The following is a 21,426-nucleotide window of genomic DNA, read 5'->3' as shown; positions in this document are numbered from 1 at the left end:
GTGGCAGGGTCCCCACCCCGTCCTGGGGACCGGCGGTGCAGGTGGCACTGAGCTGGGCACTGCTCCCCAAAGTCCTCAGAGGGCTCTGCCCCTTCCCTGTGCCAGCCAGGCTGTGTCATCACCTGGAGCTCACCCAGGAGGGTTCCTCTCAAATCCCAAAGCAAATCCCATCTCTCTGAGCCCCGTGGGAGAGGAGAGCAAGTTCCCAGGACGTGTCTCTGCTTCCCAGCCCAAAACCGGCAGTGGCCGCCAAATTTTGGCCAGCAGGATGTGCTGGGCTCCGTGTCACCCACACCCCAAGAGGGGAAAACACCCCAACACGGCCGGATTCATTCCCTTTCCTGCTCCCTGGAAAAGCTTGGGATGGTTTTGCTGCCCGTTCACGAGGAGAGGGGGCCAAAATCCCCCTCCCCAAACTGGGCACGGCCACTTTTTTCATGTGCCAAAGGGAGAAGGCTTGGGCAGGCAGCACCAGGCATGGGCACCCCCTGCACCTTGCCAGAGGAACATTTTGGCTTTTCTTGGCCTTTTTTTGGTTTCACAAAGCTCTGCATTTGCCCCTGCCCTCTGAGGTTAATGGGGGCTGCAGGTATCCAAGAGGGAACTCCCTGGCTCCGTGCTTCCAGGGACTCCCCAGGGCTGCTTTGGTGGGGACCAGCCCTGCGTTCTGGGGGAGCAGTGATGCCTTGAGAGGCCACCTGGAACAGAGGCCAGACAGAGTTAAAGGAATAAAGCAGGGATTTATTAAAAAGGCCTTCCAAAGATACACCGTGGGCCGTCCAAGAGCACAGCCATGGCTCTGCCCAAGATGGACCCAAGGTGGATGCAAGGTGGAAGACCAGTCACAAATTTTCACACTTTTATAAGTGTTGGTCCATTTATATATTGGGGTTAATTGTCCAATTACAGCCTCAGGTGATGAAGTCCCATCCTCCCAGTCTGCTCTCCTCAGTTTGGTGCTGTTTGTGCTTTTTGGGCCTGAAACTGCAACGCTGCCCTTGGCTCTGGGGCTGGAAAAGGATTGTTGTGTCTGACTGAGCTGTGAGGAGAACTTGCCAAAACTTTATATGAAATTTGGAGTTACAAACGAATGCAGTACAGAATCTGGAAAACAGGAAAGCTGAAACTTAAGGCATCAGCAGAGGGGTGTTCCTGCCTGCAGAGGCAGCAGCAGGCCCTGGGAGCAGGCACTTGGGCTGGCTCTGCCACCAGCAGCTCGGTGACAGTGGCCCTGGCACTGACAGCACTGCAGGGCGAGTTCCAGAGTGTGGGGGACACACACAGGGGTGTCCCCTTGGAGCTGAGCCCTTCCAGCCACTCTGTGTCCTAACAGCAGTGCCCAGAATCTTTGTCTGGCTTGCCCTCATTCCTCCTGGCATCGCTCCCCTCCCTGCCCTCCCCTCTCCCAGCCCCATGACCTCAGGTTCTGGCTGCTTCCCTGGGCACCCGGCCACCAGCAGGGCTGGGACAAGGGCTCTGTCCCGGGGGAGGACAGACAGACAGAGCGTTCTCCCAGCAGCTCATGGCAGAGGTCACCACAAAGTCTCACAGACTGCAAAAGGGCAAAATCCCACCGATATCCGATTTTGGCCAGAGTGGCTGAGGGCTGGTCCTGCTCCTCCACGTGATGGACGAGCCTTGGCAGCCCTCGAGTCCCAGCGGGGCCAGCAGGGCCCTCCCCCCGCCCTCTCCTTCCCCGTGGTCACAAGGTTTCAGTCAGCAAAAGGCAAATTTTATTCCATCTACTCACGCTTTATTGTTGTTATAAATAATAATAAATCACGGCGGCGGGAAGTGGATTTATGGAGCAGGAAGGGATGTGGAGGATGGTGAAACACCTCTGGCTTCCCGCCCCACCCCCCGGGGAATGTGAGGTGTGAGAGGAGCCAGCTGTGTCAGGGAGAAATAAAATCAGAAATAAAATCCCAGGGGATGTCATGGAGGGGCTGGAGGGCAGCAGGGCAGGGGGGGCTTTCCCACCACATCCCCTGCTATGGATATCCCCTCTCCTCTCCTCACCTTTTGCACCCACTGCCCCCGTGGATCCCTTTTGGACATTTTTATCCCAAATACTGTGATTTCCAAGTGCTCTTTGATGGCATTGGCTGCCCTCCCCTCTGAGGCATTTCTGGGAGGAGAAGCCCCTGCTGCCACAGCTCCCAGGGCTGTCCTCTGCCCCGAGCAGGCTCAGTGTCCGTGTCAGACCCCGGTGCCTTTGGGGACCCCAAAGGAAAGGGTGAGGAGAGCTGCATGAAAACTCGGCTTTTTTGGTGATTTGCACCCCCCCTGCTTTGCTGGGTGAAGTAACGACTGCAGGAGCTGCTGATGGGACTGAGCCCATGACCACAGCCTGATGGAGATTCCAGCTCCCCACCCAGCCCTCCCTGGGGCCGAGTGACAGGTCAGCTCAGCACACAGATCCAAGGGAAAACTGGCTCAGCTCATTTCTTTTTGGGTTTTTTGGGAGTTTTTTTTTTGGTGGTTTTATTTGTTTGTGTGTTTGTTTAGGTTTGTTGGGGTTTTTTTGGAGTTTTTTTTTTCATTTGGAATTTTTTTGTTTGTTTTTTTGGATTTTTTTTTTATTTTCTGTTGTGTTTTGATTTGATTTTCAAGGTCAATTAGGAAAAAAACAACAAAACAAAACAGAGCTGCTGCAAACAAGGACTGCACGAGTTGGTGACGTGGGACCAGCACTACCTGTGGCATCTGGATGGGAAGTGAGCTGGGGACAGTCCCCAGAGGGGGAACCAAGGGGTCTCCACCCCTGTGTGACCCATTCCTGTACCACCAAGAGCTTCCAGCCCTGCTGCCTGCGGAGTCCAAAGCTCCCCTGGTCCCACACCACGGGTGTACCTGGGACAATGACAGGGAGGAAGAGGTGCTGAGCTAATCCCATGATGGGGAAAGGGGAGAAGCAGCAGCAGGAGGACACCAGGGTGGAGGAAGATCCGAGCCCCTTTTGGCTGTCGAGGGTTGTTCATGGCAGCCCAGCATGGATACCCTGGCCCAGGCACATCCCTCTGGAGCTGGCTGGGCACCTCAGGCTTTGCTGCTGAATCCCCACCATGGCTGCAGTGGAAGACCTCCCGTGCCGCTCCCATCCCAGCTCCAGGACCTCCTCAAGCCAGGCCACCCTTCCCGGGAGCCCCGCGATGTCCCGAGCGCCTGCCGGGGGCTCTGCCTCGCCACGCTCCTTGTGTCCCCTTTGTCAGGACTGTGACTCGAGCTCTGTTCCTGTTGGCCTCAGCTCGGGAATTCCCGAAGCTCTCCACGCTGCACTGAACACGTTCCGCTCCCGCCTGGCCCCGCTAATTAGCGCGCCTGACCGGGTTTCCTTCATCAGTGCTAATTGGCCAGGTCTGTGTTTGCGGCTTCCCCTTCTCGCCGTGCCCCGGGGCGATTTCAGCGCGAGAGAGAAATGAAATGAAACTCCATGTGCCCCCTCTCACTGGGCACATCCTGACCCCAACACCCGCAGCCGCCACACGGGGACACGGCGGGGCTCAGGGCACCGGGGGGCTGCGGCTCCTCGAGCCAAACCCACCCCTGGAGCTCGGCAAAACCTCTTTGTTCCCCGCCAGCGGTGACCGTCACCCACCTGGGGACCCTCAGCTCCAGGCACCGAGTGGCACCAGCAGCCAAACCTCCTGTGCTCTGCCATCAGGGAGGACCGGCCCCGACGCCCAGCCCCGGGCTCTGTCTGTCTGTCTGTCTCCTGAGACTGCTCCTCCACCCTCCCCCTCACATCTGGCCAGCAGCAGTTTATTTTTTTCCTGCAGGGTTGCGACACCCTGAGCCACGGGATGTTTTCCTCAGCCCGTGCCGGACCCCCGCAGGGAGAGGGTGGGAGGATTGTCTTGGCCAGGGAGCTCCGGTCACGATGTGTCAGTGATCTCCCACCCGCTGTCCCCGAGTGCAGAGAGGGGAGACCACGGAAAGTGGGGCTGGAGAAGGGAGAGTGGATTCCTGATGGTGGTGATGGGGAAGGGTGATGGATTCCCAGCTGGGATCTCCCGATCCTCCAGGACTGGGCAATAGTGACCAGAGCCCTGCAGTGATGGAGAGGGGCAGCTGGATCTTCTTGGGACCCCATCACGTCCTCAGACATGACCCACAGCCATGTCACCCTCCACTCAAAGGCCTGGGAGACCAAAGGATGGGGGTGCCACCAGAGCAGGCCTGGGGGGAAACGAGACTGGGGGTGCCCCAAGAGCATCCCCACTGCTGGAGCCGAGGCAGGGGATGAACCACCCCCTGTCAGCAGCACCATCTGTGCCTCCCTTTTCCCACCAGAATAAATACCACTCATTCAGAAGAAACCATTTTATTATTTTTTTTTCCCAAAGAAAAAAGCAATATAAATATTAGAGTATAAAACTTGCGTGTAACACATCGACATTGGTCTATATGGGTATAAGAAGGATATAAGCATATATATAATATATAAGTATAATTCAATATTAGACACATTGAAAGGGCAAACGTGTTTCATTTCACGTACACTCGGAGCACAGACCACATGGAAAGAAGATACGGAGAAAATTGAAAATACTGATGTCCACAAGTTAGTCACCGCGATTAAAAATAACACGCCACTAAATACACGACACTCACTAGGCTACCTCAGATTGCAGATTAAAAAGAAAATATAAAGACTACGATTCAGCTACAGCGTTTCTAGAGGGGGGGCAGGTGGCAGCTGCAGGGGACAGGGTGGGAACCGCTCCCAGTGCAGCCAGCGCCGGAGGTGGCTGGATCCGGATGAAACACGGAGGATGCTCCTGCTGCCCTGGGTTTGGGGAGGGGGCAGGGCTGGGGAGAGCCTGGCTGAAAGAGCTGGATCTGGTCGGGTGAGTTAAGTGTTAGTGATTAAAAAAGGAAAAAAACAAGATACACACTCCCCTGGGAAACTCGGTGTGGCCCCTTTCCTGGCCACCCCACAGCTCCTCTCCTGGCTCTGGCTACACAAAGCCCTCACCTGCCTTCCCCGGGGGCTCAGAGCTGCTCTGCTATGGGAAGCTGGCCTGGTGCTTTAGTGATGGGCACATGGAGAAACTCTACTCCTCATCCTTCAATTCTCCTCTCAGGGTAAAAAGCCCAGAGCCAGCGGGCCCCGCGTGGTCCCACATGACACTCCCCCGATTATCGCCCCCCATTTTGCAGCATCACCCCCTGCTCTTGGGTCCCTCATCTGGACCTGGTCCCCAAACGCCACCAAAACAACCATCACTTACTCAGTCACCAACTCTGCGCCAAAGCCATGCACCGGCAGCCCCGCAGATCCCCAAGAACCGCCTCGTAGAACCCCCCGACCACCCCAAACCACCTTTGGGGCCCCAACTAGAAGCAATAATGAGTTTCCCCCACCCCGCCTGAGCCATCCCACCCCCTCCCACCCCTTCCCCAGGGCAGGCCCGGCTCGAGGCTCGGGCTGCCGGCGCGTTCACACCACGTGGGCATGCGAGGACTTCTGCGGGTCCGTGGAGCTACTGCGCTAGTGCAGGTGTGAGGTGAGGGACGTGCATGCAGACACCGTGTGCAGACAGTGAAACGTCGTCCCCGTGTCCCCCTGGGCTGGGGGGGACCTGGCCAGGCCTGGCCACAGGGGAGCGAGGCTCTCTTAGCCTTAATCCCATAAGAACATCGACTGTACATATAAATATTTACTGCAAAGAAGGTTCGAGATGTGTCTGCTCTTCGGAGACCCCTAGAACCGCCGGGGCAGCTGCCGCACGCCTCGGCGTGCTCCTCGTGGAATTCCCTGCCTCTCACACAGCAGGAGGGCTTTTTCCTTATCAAATTTCAGGCCATTAGTGGTTACACTTTTAAAAAAAACAAAAAGAAAAACAAAACAAAAAAAAATGTTTAGGATGCAGCTTTGCCATACTCCCTTTGAATCATGCAATATAAACACTTTTTTTTTTTCCCCAGATGACAGGTAAGCAGGAACTGAAGCACTCCCTACCAACTTCCAAATTCCAAAATCCATCTCTATCTTTGACTGTAAAAGGGTGAATTGTACGAATGGAAAATTTAAGAGCAAAGAACTGGAGCGTGGGCTCTGAGCTAAGAACTTCCTTTTCCTTTCCAAAAAATAGCTGAAGGGCTATAAATTAAAAGATCCACATTAAAATTATTTACACTGGGCAAAGCCGAGCACAAGCCTTGTGCCTTTCTCGGACTACCTGGGAGAAAATCAGATCCAAAGACATGGCAAAAGACCTTCCTCCCTTGCATATCCTAATACCCGAGGGATTGTATAAAATGTTATTCACAGGGCACTTGTTTGCGTTCGGTTTAGATTCTGGATCGGTTTTCATCATGAGACCCGAGAGCAGCGAGCCCCTGCTCTCGGCTCTGATGATGACGAGATACATTCGCAGCATTTCCTACTTTTGCACCACAAAAAAAATTCACATTCGTCCTCCGGCCTGGGCTGTGGTTTTGGGGGAGTGCTGGAGCCGGCTGCCCTGTAGCTCTAAGGTCTCCTTTTTTCTTCTTCACTACTTCTTCTCCTTCTTCCCGGATTTTTTCTTGTTGCCTCCGGCGGGAGCGGCGTTCTTGGCGTCGCGCTTGCCGGCGGCGTTGGTGAGGGTGGCGTTGCTGCCCGGGATGTAGACGTTCTGCCGGTAATCGGGGACGTGCTGCAGGGTGAACTGGGGGCCGTAGCGAGCGCTCAGCCCCATCGTGCCATTGCCGCCTCCCAGGGTGGAGTTACCGTCAGCAGCTTCTGCGGGGAACGCCGGGGAAGGGGGAAAAGAGAAGGGCAGGATGTTAAAGCCAGCTGGAGACCCCCACCCCAAGCCCCAGCAGCCCCACAGGGTGTCAAACCCAAACCAACATCACCCTTCAGCTCCCCACAGGGCTGTGAGGACACAGAACCCCCCACAGAACTGCCCATTACAAACATATTGTGCAGCCACACCATTAGCGATGCATTAAAGGAAATCCAATATTTATTTATTTTTCCGCCGCATTTAAAACCCTGCCCGCGGTATTTTTCTCCAGCCAGGTTTATTCAGGGAGCAGCACACGGGAGATGAGAAAGAAAACCCCTCCCCTGCAATACCGCAAAATGGCTCTAGGAAGCCGAGCGCCAAGGAAATCAATGCCAGAGCGTGTCTGATGGTCCAGATCAGGGGGAGGGGAAGGCGAATTCATTCCTGTCGCTGTGCACAGCTCCAGCACGGAGCGAGGAGTGGGGAGGGGCACAGGGCACCCCCGGGATGCTGGAGAGCAGATGGAGATGGGGGAGAAGTGAGCACGGGGGGATGGCAGGGCTCAAGCGATGCTGTTGCCATGAGCAGCTGCCTGTGCACGGCTCAGGGTGCGATCCTTGCACAGCCCTGCTCAGAAATGGTTTGCTGAAACTCGGCCTTTATATGAGAGACCGTGGCTCCCATCTCAGCCCTTTAACTGCCTCATGCTCATGGCCGGGGCCAGGCTGTCCTGGAGGATGGGGAAGCCCAGCAAGGGCACCCAAAGGTCCCAAAGCAGAGCCCAGGGTGCTGCTCCCTCCTTTGCCAGGCACAGAGATTGTGGGAACAAAGAAAAACAGTGAGCAGAGGTGGTGGGCTGGGTCCCCTCACATCTCTCCTCACTCCAGACCAGTTCTGTGCACGCCTCTGTGCTGCCTTTGCTTTTTCCTAAGCAGATGGAGGTGCCTAAGGCAGCCAGACAAAAAGCTGGACCACATCCCACCATCCCCCTGAAATATGGCTGTGTGCACATTCCCTTTGCAGGGGTCAGAAGGATGGAGCAACTGCAGCTTGAAAAGTTGCAGCTGCTCTGTTGGAGAGGGCAGGGAGGGAAAAACAGGGAGGCTGAAAACAGGCAGGATATTGTGCACCGGGGCAGAGGCTGTGGTGCACAAACACAGCGACCCAGAGGGGGGAAATGCCTTTCACTTCCTGCTCTGGAAGCATTCACTGCAGGAGAACTCATCCAGAGTCCCCATGAAATGGGTTCCAAACCCAGCAGGGCTCGGAGGACCCTGTGCTGGGGAGATGTGTCTGTAATTAGTGATATTTATTGCTAATCTTCCCTTGCCTCAGCAGCAGCTCACTTCATTAGCAACCAGCTCACATACCCATCGAGGTGTTAGAAATGGGATGGGATGACTGGAGATGTGCAGGGACCATCTCACAGCTGGACCACAGCCTCCAGCCATGGCACAATTGTTTTTTCTGGGCTGTCCCAGCTGGGATCAGCCCAGTGAGAGGCTGGGCGGACTTGGGCACCTTCTCTTCCCTGGATATTGCTGCCCAGTGTCCCTCTGGGGCCATCCCAGGGCTCTGAGCAGTGAAGGGCTGGGGGTGCCAGCACCACCCAAGTCCCCATGAATTAATCTGCAGTCTCAGCACAGCTTCCACCAGGGAGAAAAAGGCTCTGGTGAAGTTCCCAGCCTGCCAGTCGGTCCTGGGCAAGGGTGACCGGCTGTTTCTAGGTAACACTGACATTAAGGCTGAAAAGAAGAGAGAGAACAGGAACAATAGAGGGTTGTAAATGGGCACCGAGGTGCTCTTGCCAAGCAAAGCACTTGAGCTGGAAAGGTCACGCTCAGCCTCTACCAGCAGCCTGTCATTATCCCAAACGGTCCTGAGGAGGAAAACAAGGATTTGGGCTTTGGCAAAAATAACCAGAGAGTGGCTCCATCGCCCCTGTGGGCAGAGGGGAGGCCGAGGGCAGCTCCAGAGCAGGTGTTGCTGCAGCTGCTGGTGGGGCTTTCAGGGCACCCAATATAGCGTGTCTGCCCTGCCTGGGGGGACAGGGACCCCCCCTCTCTGTCTGCTCCCCCACCGTCCCATGGCACCTCTCTAAATTCTCGCTGGGAGCCAGAGTATTTTAAGGGCAGGATGTCTGTCCTTGAGTGTCTGGTGTCCTGGGGCATCTGTGCTCCTCAGGCTGTCCCAGCAGCTGCCTCTGCCCATTCAGATCGCTCAAAACACTGGTTTTGCATATTGTTCCTGGCTGCAAGGCTGGGAGATCCAGAGGAAGGATGGAAGGGAAGGGAGACAGAACCCTACAGCAAGGTCACAGCCCTGGGGGGAAAAACCAGGTCCCCAGATAGTCTGACTTGTGATGGTGATTTAACCATTGGGAAAGGGATTTAATCCTGGAAGGACTGGATGGTGCAGGCTTGTCCTGGCACAGCCAGCTCTGCCTCCTGCTAAAGCCAAGGAAAACCCCAGGGTTCATCCAAGGCTTCACCCGTGTCACTGTGTCCCACCTGCCACCCCAGGGCTCCAACAGAGCTCAGGGGGTGGCACTGAAAGATAAAGATTATTTAAAAGGCCAGGAAATCACACTCAGGGATGGGTAGCACAAAGCTTCATGGTCAATTAGTGCTGCCCCTAATCAAAGCCTGCTGCAATCAACGCTATTGGCTTAAAGAGAGAGCAGAAACGAGGGACAGAGAGCGAGGGTGACAGGAAAACGCTGTGCTGGAGGAAAAAACTTGTGCTGTGTCCCCATCCACACATCCAGCACAGAAAGAGCCTGCAAAGGATGGATAAGGGAAAGCCATTGTCTGTAGGAGGAATTTGATTTACATCAACCCCCTGGGCGGACCCGAGCCGTGGGAGAGGTTGGGACTGTGTGAGACTTGGGGATTGGGGGAGATTTGCTGCAGTAGGGCCCGGGGCCCCGTGAAAGTCCGTGCTTAACCTGGAAGGGACCCGCTTAGCTCTGATCCTGGGGATTGCTGGAGCAGCAGCCAGAAAAACAGCTTTATTTACCAGCAAGGAAACCGGATCTGGAGACACTGGGTGATGATAACCACATGCAACCCCAAGGGCTATTTTTCCACCGCCGTTTTTCAGAGCAAAGACACATTTTCACATTGTTTCTTTCTCTTGAGTGTAAACAACTCCCTTGCCCCAGACCTTCGTCCCCCTCCCCAGCCACGGCAGCTGTCTCCTGGTGTCTGTGAAGCAGCAAAGTTCAGCTGCAGCAGCTTTCCAAGAAAGCAACACCAAAGCCATTCCTCCTCCCTCAGATTCCTTCCCTCCCAACAGCTCAAAGGAAACATCCTAAGCATTTTGCACAGGGTTTTATGGCTGTGCTTCTATTTTTATATCAAGGGGGGGAAAGACTTGGAGGTATTTATAAATAAAGGCTCTATGAAAACCAGGCTCTTTATCCACAGCACTGCACAGAATGATAATCGTCCTTGTTTTATGCAGAGCCACGGAGACTGTGGGTGTGTGGGAACATCCCTCCCTGCCCAAGGCTTCTGCACAGCCATAAACCAGAACAAACCAACCCAAAATGACCCCAAACCACCCTCCTGTGGATACAACTGCAAGGAGGCAGCAGCAGCCAGTGGGGAAACCTTGGTGAGTTCCAGCAGAGGGACTCGGGAGCTCCTCTGCACACAAGGTTTGTTGGGAATACTGAGTCAGGCATTCACTGTTTCCCTGGTCCTGCCTCTAGCCAGACACAAACTTCCAGCCTTCCTTCCTCCTCACCTTCCAGCAAGTTTAATCTCCTGTGACTTTCTGGAACCAAGGAGTTTATAAAAGATCACCTCCAGACTGGCTCTGTCACGTAGCACAAGCACAGCACAGGCAGACCATGTTGTTTCAGTACAAAGCAGAGGTTGGGTGGAAGATGTGTCCCTGTCTGCAGGAACCAGATCTGCCTGGATCCCTCCTGACCCCTCTCTCTGCAGGGACATCAGTGATTTTCCACCAGCTTGGGGATCTGTTGAAGCAGAACTTTTGCAGCCAGCCCAGCTAACCCAGATAAATCAGTCCCACATCATCTTATCTAGCAGCATGAACCCGAGACGGCCCCGAGAGCAGGAGTCAGGGTTTTCCCAGGCGCGATGGACACCAACCATTGGCTGAAGCCAGGATCATGGCTTGGAGCATCTCCGTGTCAAACTGGTTGTTGGGCCAGGCTCCAGCTTCTTCTCCATTCTGGGAGCTGTGGGAAAAGAAAACAAACAGAAAGTTACTCCAGTTCAGCCAGGAGGAGTGGGCTGGGCCAGTGCATGCTCTAAGTCCTTCTACTAAACAGCACTCAGGGGACAAGACCCTTTCAGGGGTGTCCATCCCTCAGCAGGCTCCTCAAGAATAACCACCAAAAGCACTTGGGGGCTCAATGGTGCTTCCAGCAACACCTTCCCAACTCCTGCTGCCCTCAGAGGCTGCAGCCAAGCATCTCCTCTCCTCCAAATCCCACCCACATGGAATCACAGAATGGTTTGGGTCAGAAGAGAACTTGAAGATCATCTATTTCCAACCCCCTGCCACAGGATATAACATAATCCATTGCCAAAATTACAGTTTAATATCACAAAAACTGCAGTGCTAAAGCCCCAGAGGTGCAGAGATATGCACCAGCTCCTCTGTCATTCTGCAGTGGATGCACCTTTCAAGCTCTTTCAGGTTACAACTCCATTCTGCAGCTTCATTCATGTGATGGAGGGTGAGAAAACCCCGTGGCGTGGTGAGATTTGGGATTATCATGGAGCAGCTGCCTGGCACCACGGAATTTGCTCTGAAAAGAGTCTGAGATCAGTCCTGGGGAGGCTGAAGCAGCAGGGAGAGGAGAGCAGGGAGCATCTGGGCATCTGCCTCAGTTCCCCTTGGCTGCTGGGGGTGCTGAGCACCACAGATCCGCCTGGGAAAGCTCAGGGGATGCTGTCAGGCTTTGGCTGAGGAGGTTTTGTGGCCGAGGCTACAATCAGCACTCTGTGTGCAGCCTAACAAGCCCGGCTTTCATGTCTGCCAGGTGTCAGCTGTGCTCAGCCACCGCTCACTGCTCAGGGCTGTGCTCCCAGAGCCCCTCCAGAGCCTCCACAACTTCCTAAACATCTCACCAGCTTCCTGGGGTCCCCTCTGCTCTGTCCCTAAATGACCCCACTGCTCAGATCACCGCTGTCTCCTCTCCCAGTCACTGACCACCATCCATTGGAATGCCAGGATTTAGCACTTGGCTGTGTGCTGGCTCCCTTGGGATGAAGGCTGCCCTGCTCTTGCAGCTGGGAGCCCTCCTGAAGTGAGGTAGGAGAGGGTGGGGGGTTGGGAAGCCCTTCCCATGAAGAGACCTTACCCCATTTCCCAGGAAAGTGTCCAATACACCAGGCTACAAGGCATGGAGCTGGCATCCTCCACCACCCTTAAAAACAAGAGCTGCCAGACCCCAACACTCTGCTCAGACCCCAACACTCTGCTCAGACCCCAGCACCCTGCTCAGACCCCAAAACCCTGCTCAGACCCCAAAACCCTGCTCAGACCCTGAAGCCCAGCTGAAATCTCAACATCCTGTTGAGACACCAGGTTCCTGCTCAGCCCCTGAGCTCCTGAAGCAGGTGACATGCCCAGCCCCAGGGTGTCCCACTGGTGGCCCCGTGCTGAGCACTCAGCACCCTGCACCCTGCAAATCCCCCTGCCCCAGTGCCCCCTGCCCCCTCACACACAGAACAGGCTCGATATGGACATTTTGGAATTGGGATGGACCCACAGGTGCCTTCCTGAAGGTTGTACCTGCCACAGTGACCTCATAACTGCATCAAAGCTCTGCAAGGAGAGAAGCCTTGAGTGCACTCGAGCTTTCACCATCCCTGTGAAATCCTTTCTTATGCACAGGGTGCTCAGAGAAGCTGTGGCTGCCCCTGAATCCCTGGAAGTGCCCAAGGCCAGGCTTGGAGCAGCCTGGGATAGTCCAAGGTGTCCATGCCCATTGCAGGGGGTAGGATGGGATGCTCTGGGAGGTCCATGCCAACCCAAACCATTCTGGAATTGTGAATATACATTCAAACCCCCTCTGAAACACAATATCTGACTGTAAGGATGCTGCGTGGGCACCCCCAGGTGCTCTGCAGAAAATCTGATCTTATTAACTCGGTCAAAGATGTTCAGGACGTGAGCCAGGACCATCCCTCCCCTTCTGCATCCCCAGTCCATGCCCAGCCGGGCACAGGGTGCTGCTCTCACTCCAGTTAATCTTTAGAGGATGCAAATAACCACTAATGGAGCAGAAGCTGGCCCGGCACGACCCTGCCGGCAGCATCCTGAAATACCTGCTGCCTGCCGCCTCCCGGGGCATCCTGGCACTGCTTCTGTGCCCTCCTGCGCCCCGTGGCTGGTGGCACGGTTTCAAAAAAGGTCAGAAAAAGGTCAGAAAAGGCGTGCTCGCCTCCCAAATTGATTTCTCCCTGATGGTTGTGCCGAGACTCCTCAGGCACGGGTCCCCTGCTCGGTGCCGTGCCAGGACAAGGTGGGGACAGCCCTGGGGCTGCAGTGACCTGTTAATGTCACAAACAGGGCTGGGAATAGAGCCCCGGGCTAGATCCAATAAAGGACTTAGGAACCTGAACTCCGTTGCAAACCACAACCCATTCAGCCACCCGTTAACCCCCGCAGCTCCTGCCCCACCCCCAGCTGCAAGATGAGGTTCCCAGGTTTTTCAGGGCTTCGGGAAAGCTGCTCAGAAACATCCCTGAGCCTCCCAGCCGCTGATCCTGGCTCTGGGAGCTGCCCAAACATGATGGTGGTACCCAGAGATGGGGGGAGAGAAAGCACAAAAAAGTGTCAAATATATTTTTGGGTGGTTTTTTTCGATTGTAATATTCCGGTGGTTTGAGCTCCGTTTTGAAATCAGAGGCTCAGGTTCAACTCCCTCTTTGATGTGGCAGTGCCAGCATCACATTTTCCACCTCCCAAACGACTCCTGCCTCCTCTCCCACCCCTCCTTCAGGCTTCCCTGCACAGAAATTCCTCCTGCCTCCCTGTCAAAGCCTTTTTGTGTCCTAGGGCAGTGGGAAAGGCTCACCCTGTGCTCAGGAAATTCACCTGCACCAGGATTCCTGACCCCATCCCAACAGCCCGCGGCCCCAGGGATGTTTGAGGGCACAGACAGGAGAGCTGGCAGCACTGGGCAGCAGATGCGGCCAGGAATGGGTTGAGAAGGGAGGGATGAAGGGTCTGGGCAGTGCCTGCTGCCTGGGAGGGGTCTGAGTGGCACAGTCCAGCCCTCCCAGGGGAGTGGCTGTACCGAGAAACGCGGGTCTTGCTCAGGTTGAGCTCTTGGTTTAGAGTGGTGTGGCTCAGGGAAGGAGGATCGTGCATCAGCAGCCAGCTCTGGATGGGCAGCATTCCACATTCCTTTTTTCCAAATTCCCTCTGCCTTCCTTGTGGTCTTAGTGAGGGATGAACACATGAGCCCCACTCGTCCATTACCCCACAGCCTGGGGGACACCCAAAGCCCTACATCCCCTTAATTCCCTGTGAGATCACAAAATCAGGCTGGAAGAGGGGCATGAATCGCAGAACCCTACAATGGGTTGGGTTGGAAGGGTCCTTCAGGATCCTGCAGTGCTCCCAGCTCCCACACTTCCGAGTGGAAGGAGCTCTCAGCCTCTGCCACCCTGCCTGGGGCTCCAGATCATTTCGGTGGCTCTCACATGGCCCTGCCTTTGTTGCAGTGAGGAGCTGAAAACTGGGCACAGTGCTCCGGGTGTGGATCTGTGAGTGCCACAGGGGAATTGAGGGCAACTTTTGTCCTGCTGGCTCCAACCTGACCAGTGAAACCAGTCAGTCTCCATCACAGCAAAGGTGTGCTGGTGATTCGTGCTCAACCTGACACCCCCGTGTCCTTTTTTTACACCCTTACTGCACCCAGTGCTCCTGAATTTTGCACAAAGAGCCCCAAAGCTGTGTGCCTGCTCATGACGCCACGTAGAAAAGCTATTTTAGAAATGCCTTAGCATTGCAAAAAAAAAAAAAAAGGTATTGAACTCACTTCTCTAAGCAGGAAATTCAAGTGTCTCAATTACTGGCAGCGCAATCATCCAGAATTCAGAGGCACAGAAAAAAAACCCAAGGGCTGTAATCTAAAAACATCCAAAAATAACTTCTGACAGTGGAGAATGCACACAGATGATGGCCAGACCTGGCTGCCTTCCATGGCTATAGGATGGGGCTGTGAGTCACAGCTGTGAATCACTGACTCAACAATGAGCAGCCTTCCCTGCCCTGCTGCCCCTGCCCGGGGTGGGCACAGCCCAGAGCCCCCCTTGCCACTGCTCCCCACTCATCCACAGCTCTGGATGCTGCTGCAGGGAGCCTGGCCAGAATGGGAGGGCTGGTTCCTATGGAAATATTCCAAGGACTTGCTGGTTTTAATACAAATGCTGTTGATTCAATAGGGTGTTTTTCTAAAAACCCATCCCCCCCTGGATAGATTTTTTTTTTCCTCCTCTCTGTTCAGTTCTACTCCACACTTCAAAGCTCAGAAAAGGGCTGGCTTTCATTTTCAGGAATGCTTCCAGCACAGCTAGAACTGGAGAGAAGGAATCAAAGGCACATCTGAGACAAACGCAGGGGTGCAGCATCTTCAGGGGCTCAGGGTGTGCTGGACACGGAGCAGAGGCTGTGTCAGGAGGGGCAGCTACAGCCTGTGCACAACCTGGAGCTGCCTTCAATAAACCTGGCTGCGTGGAAACCATGGAATAACCAGACAAAGGGCTTTTCTGGCAGCCCTGCCACAGCCCCACAGCATCCACCTGCATCCCAGCACTGCCCCGTTACCGAGAGCTTCCACAAGCACCCACACCAGGGGGGCACTTGGGTGCTTTGCTCATCAGCTAATTTGCAGCACCCTCAGCCATCAGGTCCCTTTTTATCTTCCACTTCCAGCACAAAATTATTCCACTTCGAGCACAGAATTATTCATTTCCTTGCGGGGTTGCCATGGAGCTCATCACTATGGCAGCCAAAGGCCTCGCAAACATTTATTTGCACAATCGCCCGATGGATTCCTGAAAAATTGTTTTCCTTTCTCTGCAGCTGGAAACGCGAGTCACAGCAGCGCCACAACAAACTGGGAATGTTTATTCGTGCCAGAGCAGTGCTGTCAGAGCCCCAGGGGATGGAGAGGGCAGCTCAGTGCCCCAAGGACGAGACCTCGGCGCTCTGAGGCGCCTGGCAGGGCTGTGGGCACTGCTTGGACCAGGGATTTTCCTGGGACACCCTCAGCATCCTCGCTCCTCTCTCATTTGGGGCTTTCTGGCACTGTCCTCCCCCAGCCGGGACCTCTCCCAACCCCTGGTCCCGGCTGCCCCCACTCTGGGCAAGGGGATGTGACTGGGATTTACTTCTCTATGACTGGGATTTATTTCTCTTCCCAGCCTCTTCTTTACACGCCAGCCCGGGATGCTGCTCCCGCTTTCCCTGGGGCAGCAGCCAGCCCTCTCCTCCCCAGCCAGCCCCCGGAGCCAGGACTAGCCTCAAGCCCCTTCCTCCCTCCCCATTGCCGAGCAGCCCCTGCCGAAGCCCCCCTGCTCTTCCCTTTCCTCTCTCCCAGCTTCCTCCCCATCCCCGCCGCCTCCCACACACGGCTCCAGCACTAAAATCCCATCCTGAGCATTCCCAGGCTGGCAAAGTGACAAGAGAGAGGGAACAGATCCATCCCTGCCGGCGCTGAGCTCTGCTCCAGGCGTGCGGGGACACAGCCCCGAGCCTGGGGACACAGCCCAGGGACAGCATCCCGCAGCCCACCGCCCTCCGAAAAAACGGGATCAGCTCCAGGACTGCCACGATTTCCTGCCCTCCCTTCCCGGACAGAGGATCTGCCGGCCCTGCCCCCTCGTTCCCTGGCTCCGCGCATTCCCGGCCGCTCCTGGAACGCAATTCCAAGGCCTGCAGGGAGCCTGGATGGAGCCCAGCTTTAGGATCGTGACTTTGCAAAGATGCAATTGAAAATGTTAGCGAGGAAGCGTGAGCAGGGGTGGGGGGAGATTTCCAGCAGTTATAAATCCATATTGTGATATTGGTTTTGCAAGTATTACGATGAATGTTATATGTTATATGCTTTTGCTATGTCTTTTTCCCCTGCTAGCAAGTTTTAGGCACAGGTCAAGAAGAATTTTTGGATGTTAGGGCAATGTCCTGTCTGTGTAAAGCAAAATAACCTCCAGGAAACAGGTGATGGGGCTCAGGCTGCTGTCAACACTGACCACCTGCAGAAGGAGGAAGCCCAGCCCAAATAAAAATGTGATAAAGAGAAATAAAATCTTTAAGATGCGTGCTCTAAAAAGGCAGGTTCAGGGCTTAGCCATGCAAAATACTTCTTAGAAAAGTATGAATATGCATTGAAACCCCACAGCAGAATGGGATAAAAGGAGTGTTCCAAAGATATCAGGTGTGTTCCTGGCAGCACACCAGGGCACCTGGCTGTTTTAACCTTTTGTTTTATTATCTTTGTCTCCTAATTGTCTTTTTGTTCATAGTAAACCCTTTATAATTTATTATAAATAAATAAATTAAGTGAAGTGAACCTCGTTTTTCACACAGCCTCCCTGGAGAGCCTTTACTTCCAGCCTGTGGAGCTGCTGGGATGATGCTCTGCAGGATGAAGGCAGAACAAAAACCCACAATGTTCCTAAAAGTGGGGCCAGAACAGTGTCTCCCCTCCCTGGAACTCTTCTAACCCTCCTGAAGGAAACAAAGCCCAGAGCAGGAATTATTTCTCCTGGGTCCCACACATGCCAGGAAGGATATTTTGAGAAATTCTTTGGAAAGGTTGTTGTGTCTATTTTTCAGATCCATCTCTGCAGCCGGCCATGGCACGTGCTCAGCTGCGCAGGAAGCAGATGGAGAGAGAAAAATTAACCTAATACACGTAACACCTGTCAAATTACCCAAAATAGCTTTTCCATACATAAAACTGATGATCAAACTCTTGATGTTCTGGGGGCTGTCCACAGTGAGAAACACATCCCATCACCTGCATATTCCCCCTCCTCTGCAGAAGACTTTACAGCTTTTGTCCCACTTGGCAGGATCTGGAGGGTTCAGACTTCAAGGGCTGTGACAAATGCAGATGAAGGGATTATCGGCCCAGAATGGTCCATAAGGGAAGGAAATAGTTTAAAAGGGCTATGTGCTGTAGAAAGAAGCCCAAATACTGAATCTGCTGAGATTTGGGCTGTTAATAGACAAAAGTGTGGCCCCTGCAAGCAGGAGCACTCACAGGTGGCAGAGAGGACCAGCCCTGTGGTCTCCTGACTGTGGAAGGGGAGGTGGGGTAGGACAGGACACATCTCTACAAAAACCTTCAGCTTCCAATCCCAGGATCAGATCAGCCCTGCAGGAAGAGGGGGAGGGAGAGGAGTTATCCAGGGACAAGTCCTGCTCCCAGCATCAAAACAGCTCCTGCCTGCCCTAGCAACCCAAATCCACTCCAGAACTGCACCACGAGGCTGCAGCCCATGCTCAGAGCAAAGCCAGGCTCAGAGCAGCCCCACGGTCTTTTGAAAGCAGAGTTTTGTCTCCAGGGTTGATAGGAAACCCCAGGAATTAAACCACAGAATTGCAAAGTTGGAAAAGTCCTCTGAGATCATTGAGTCCAGCCCAGCACCAACAATTCCAGCACCCACCCAAGCCCCAGGTGCCACATCTGCACAACTTTTAGATCCCTTCTGGGACAGAGACTCCACTACTGCCCTGGGCAGTCTGTTCCAACACCAGACCACTCATTCAGTGAAGAAATTTTCCCTAATATCCAGTCTTAACCTCCCCTGCTGCAACTTGAGGCCTTTTCTTCCTCCTGTCCCTGTTCCCTGGCAGCAGAGCCCGACCCCCCGGCTGTCCCCTCCTGCCAGGGACTTGTGCAGAGCCACAAGGACCCCCTGAGCCTCCTTTTCTCCAGGCTGAGCCCCTTCCCAGCTCCCTCAGCCCCTCCTGGGGCTCCAGACCCTTCCCAGCTCCGTTCCCTGCCCTGGACACGCTCCAGCCCCTCCAAGCCATGAGGCTCTAAGTTATCCTCAGTCTTTTCTGTTTCACAACCCACTGGGTCAAATCTGACAGATAAAACAGTCTGGCCCTCCCTGGGCTCCTGTGGTTCCCTCCAAGGTGTTTGATGGGCAAAAACCACACAAACAGACTGGGGATTGGTGTGGGCTTCATCACTGGACACAAACAACTGCCCCAAATACTCCCCAAAAAGGCAACTTCTCTCCCAGACGTGGCAGAAATTGGTGATTTGAGCTGTTCAGCCCCAAGGATTTGGCAGGGGGAACACCCCTCCAGAGCTGAGCTCCTTCACTGGCACAACTCCTCCTGCACTCAGAGACTCGCAGCCCACATCAGAGCACAGCAGCTCTCACTCTGAGGAGAACACTGTCACTTGGATTATGGCTGTTCCTTCAAAGTGATGCCTTCAAATACATTTCCAGAGGCTGCTGTGATTTTTCAGGCTGCAGGGCTCCCCTCACACCTTCCCCAGGCCCTGGGGAGGCCGCTGGGAGCAGCTCCACACTCCACATGCTGCAGGATCTGTGGAGGAATCACTGCCTGCTCAACACTGAACAGGCAAACAAATACAACCCAGTCAGAAGGAGCAGGAATTTTAACCCAGAGACTGCTACAGCTTCATAATTCACCTGCAAAACATGTGGAACCACACCTGGCAAAGCAAATACTACTGCTGGCTTAACCCTGGCCTGCCTTTGGGACAGCAATGTGAGGATTGTAATTATTTCCTAAACTTCCCACAGTGGCACTTCCCTCTGCTGCTCCTCTTGCTGCTGTCACTGAGAAGCTGCAGCCTGTCCTGCCTGGCACGTGCCCATTTCCACCTTTCCCATGGAAGAGCAGAAGGCAAATCCATCAGTGTTTATCTGCACAGCCCCACAGGTGCCCTGTGCACGTTCTTTTGGATCCACCACAGCCCGACACAAACTCACAGAGTAAATTCCTGTGCATTTACAGCACCCACAGACACCCCTGTGGCTCCTGGGTCTGCCATTAGTTATTTTTAGGAAGGATGTGGGCAAGGCCTGCAGCTGTGGCCAGCTGTCCTTCTGCTGGCTGCCCACCCCTGTGCTGGGTAAGCCCAGCAATGTCTGTGTTTCCCTCTCTGCTCCTCTGGCCCCAGCTGCTCTGGGATGTCCCCCCACATGTGGGGTCGGTGTCCTGGTACAGCCATGCACCTGTTATAGATACATATTCTATTCTATTCTATTCTATTCTATTCTATTCTATTATAGGCTTTTTGCAAATATTAAAATGAATGTTATACGTGTAAAGTTACAAAACTTTGTTGTATTAATATAGTTCCTTCTATTTCTGTTATTAATGAAACTTAGAAATAGTGGTATAATATATATATGTTGAGCTATGGCACAGTATTAAAGCAAAAACTATTTTTGTTTGTATAACCCAAAGACTGAAAACGATAGTTATAGACCTCCCCACCATTCTTAGATTATCTTATCCAGATGAGGACAGCAGTGACCAGAGCTCTGGGGGAGGAATTTATTGCATTTCTGTTATCAGGGAATGTGAAACTCAGTGAAGCCAAAAGATTGATTTATTGGGAAGGGGAAAAGTCAAAAACTAAACAAAGAAACATCCAAAACTGAAGAAGAATGCTTGAATCATGCATGAGAATTCATGAATATGTAGTAGGGTTTTGTTTTTAAGGGACAATCCTTTGTTAGTAAGGTGTGCCCTTGGCTGAATGCTGAGACACCCATCTGTATTTGTATATTTTGCCTTATTTTTATCTCCTAATTGTCTTTTTATTAAACTTTGAAATTCTATTAAAAAAAATATGAACCTCGTTTTTCACACACCCCAAAAACACACCTTGGCAACACCTGCATGCTTTGAGCCACAAGAACACCCCTGAGAGCTTAAAGGACTATTCTTTATTCCTCTCCCCAGCCCCAGCACACACAGGCAGCCTGTTGATAGTCCTGCAGTCCAAACTCTTGGAAGTTCTTGCGTGAAAACAAAACAAAGAATGGAAAAAAAATTAAAAAAAAAAATTAAAAAATCCCTCTTTTCCTTCCTGGCTCTCTCTTGCTGCAGCATCTCCAGTGTCAGCCCCAAGCCCCGGTGCTGTGGGTGGGGGGATGATGCTGGGGCCAGGGGGCAGCTGTGATGCTGTTTGATAAACAAGGGAAGCGAAGTGAACATCACTATTGGCTCTGCTCAGCCGGGGAGGGGAAGCCTGGCTAGCAACAGCTTTGGGGAGCATTAACAAAGGGGGATTTGGGATTGGAGAAAACAAATGGAAGGGGGATGTGTGAAATGGCAACTCTGCATCTTCTCTACGCGCTTTGCTCCTCCCTTCCCTGGAGTTGCCATGGATTCTCACACTGCTTCCCCACTCCTTGTGAGCGCCCTGCCGCTGTCTCTGGGGTGTCTCCTGCCTGGCATCTCCTCCCTCCCAGCCTGTCCACACAGCCCAGAACTGTCCTGTCCACACAGTCCAAAACTGTCCTGTCCACACAGCCCAGAATTGTCCTGTCCACACAGCCCAGAATTGTCCTGTCCACACAGCCCAAAATTGTCCTGTCCACACAGCCCAAAATTATCCTGTCCACACAGCCCAAAACTGTCCTGTCCACACAGCCCAAAACTGTCCTGTCCACACAGCCCAGAATTGTCCTGTCCACACAGCCCAAAA

General features: G+C 53.7%; 1 protein-coding gene across 4 annotated transcripts in view; it reads right to left on the bottom strand.

The window, feature by feature from the left end:
* Positions 1-4,308: 4,308 nt before the first annotated feature.
* The window catches only part of LOC107210569 (protocadherin gamma-B4-like), a 37,981-nt gene continuing 20,863 nt past the window's right edge, over positions 4,309-21,426 (bottom strand). For 3 of the 4 annotated variants that reach the window (XM_015641507.3, XM_015641504.3, XM_015641506.1), the window contains exons 3-4: positions 10,841-10,929; positions 4,309-6,730 (exon numbers count right to left, since the gene is read on the bottom strand). In XM_015641507.3, the coding sequence (XP_015496993.1) occupies positions 6,504-6,730; positions 10,841-10,929 (316 nt within the window). In that variant the 3' untranslated portion in view covers positions 4,309-6,503. The remainder of the gene's footprint in view (positions 6,731-10,840; positions 10,930-21,426) is intronic. The other variant, XM_015641505.3, reaches the window with a different exon arrangement.

Source organism: Parus major, chromosome 13, assembly GCF_001522545.3.
Source record: "Parus major isolate Abel chromosome 13, Parus_major1.1, whole genome shotgun sequence".
NCBI classification, from domain to species: Eukaryota; Metazoa; Chordata; class Aves; order Passeriformes; family Paridae; genus Parus; species Parus major.
This window is presented reverse-complemented; position numbering and strand designations above follow the sequence as displayed.